This window comes from Aplysia californica, unplaced genomic scaffold (genome assembly GCF_000002075.1).
Source record: "Aplysia californica isolate F4 #8 unplaced genomic scaffold, AplCal3.0 scaffold00003, whole genome shotgun sequence".
NCBI lineage: Eukaryota > Metazoa > Mollusca > Gastropoda > Aplysiida > Aplysiidae > Aplysia > Aplysia californica.
In genome coordinates this window covers 3,472,786-3,474,096 of record NW_004797273.1, presented here as the reverse complement: position 1 = coordinate 3,474,096, position 1,311 = coordinate 3,472,786, and the positions used below count along the sequence as shown (strand labels likewise).

The 1,311-nt window shown below is 36.4% G+C and overlaps 1 protein-coding gene across 1 annotated transcript in view; it reads right to left on the bottom strand.

The window, feature by feature from the left end:
- The window catches only part of LOC101855453 (solute carrier family 46 member 3), a 26,517-nt gene that overhangs the window by 6,518 nt on the left and 18,688 nt on the right, over positions 1-1,311 (bottom strand). Inside the window, exon 6 of the mRNA XM_013079454.2 lies at positions 602-788. Coding sequence (XP_012934908.1) covers positions 602-788 — 187 coding nt within the window. The remainder of the gene's footprint in view (positions 1-601; positions 789-1,311) is intronic.

Sequence of the window (1,311 nt, the reverse complement as noted above, 5' to 3'; positions counted from 1 at the left end):
CCCAAACTTAATGATTTTTTTTTTCTTCAGCAACTGCTAAAAGCCAAACATATCACTTTGGTACGATGTCTTCCTAGTAATTGGTGAGCTTTTACTGGGCTACAAAGGAAAAAAAATTCCCTTTAGAAAAATTCTATCATGAAAAAAAATTTCCATTTGAAGAATTCAATCATGACATTCAGTCTACAGAAAAGTTTCAAGATTACCTTTTAAAACGTAAAACCATCCATTCTTGTCTGACAATAATTTTACTTTCTAACACCCTCATTGAATAGAAACATATAAAAGTCTTAATAAAAATTGTGATCTGCTTGGTATGAATGGAAGAGTAAATTGAGGAACAGTTCAGAAGGCCGGGTGGCCAGCCTCAAATTTTCTAGTACTTCACGAGTCAAGATTCATTAACGAAAATTATAAGATGCCACAAAATGTCAATACAAATTGTGGCACTATTTTGTTATGAAGTCATTCTAGATGGGATATGACACCAACATTTTAATCTTTCCAAAAACATAGCTTTTTGAGAACATCTGATTCTTTTTTTTTTAAAGTCTGTTTCCAAGAAGCTTACTGTCCACAACACAGTAGCTGAGGAACCTACCTTCCATCCTCTCATGACAATCAGCAAAACTACCGGTCTCCACAGACTCCCTCAAGACAAAAATAAACCACAGAAGAGCCAGAGTGCTGCCACCCAATGCTGCGACCAGCGGCCAGAGGTAGCCACTTTTTGCGATGAAGTAACCGATTCCGAGACTGGCACTGCAGAGGAGGATGGTGGACATTGCCTGGAGAAGATATAAATAACATGAATAAATCATGCTTTATTCCACAGAACACAGAACAAATATAAATTCCATGATCACATTTTAAAAATAAACAAGGAAAACTGTTATCAATTTACTTAGCAAAGCAGACACCTATGGAATAACTTCAATAAAAACATTATTTGGGTATGTTAAATAAAAACTAACCTTACAGAAGACAATAAAACCTTGTTTCATTCTGCCCCTCTACATGTTTTATCTATCGGACTCCAGTAGCTTTTCAATGGATTGCAGAAGTCACATCTTAAAAAAGCCGAAGTCCTGTACTGGAATACAGTTTCCAACCCATAAAGACAAAGCATGGACATACTCTATTTACACCAAGTACCAAAGCCAAAGTAAAAGATGATTGCACAAAGTGCTTTAAAAAAGTACTGGTTACCCCGAATATCTTGGTAAATGAGTAGTAGTAGTAGTAGTATAAGGTTTTACGGCGCTCGCAACTGCTAAGGTCATATGAGCGCGCGAAACACAAGTTGTTCAC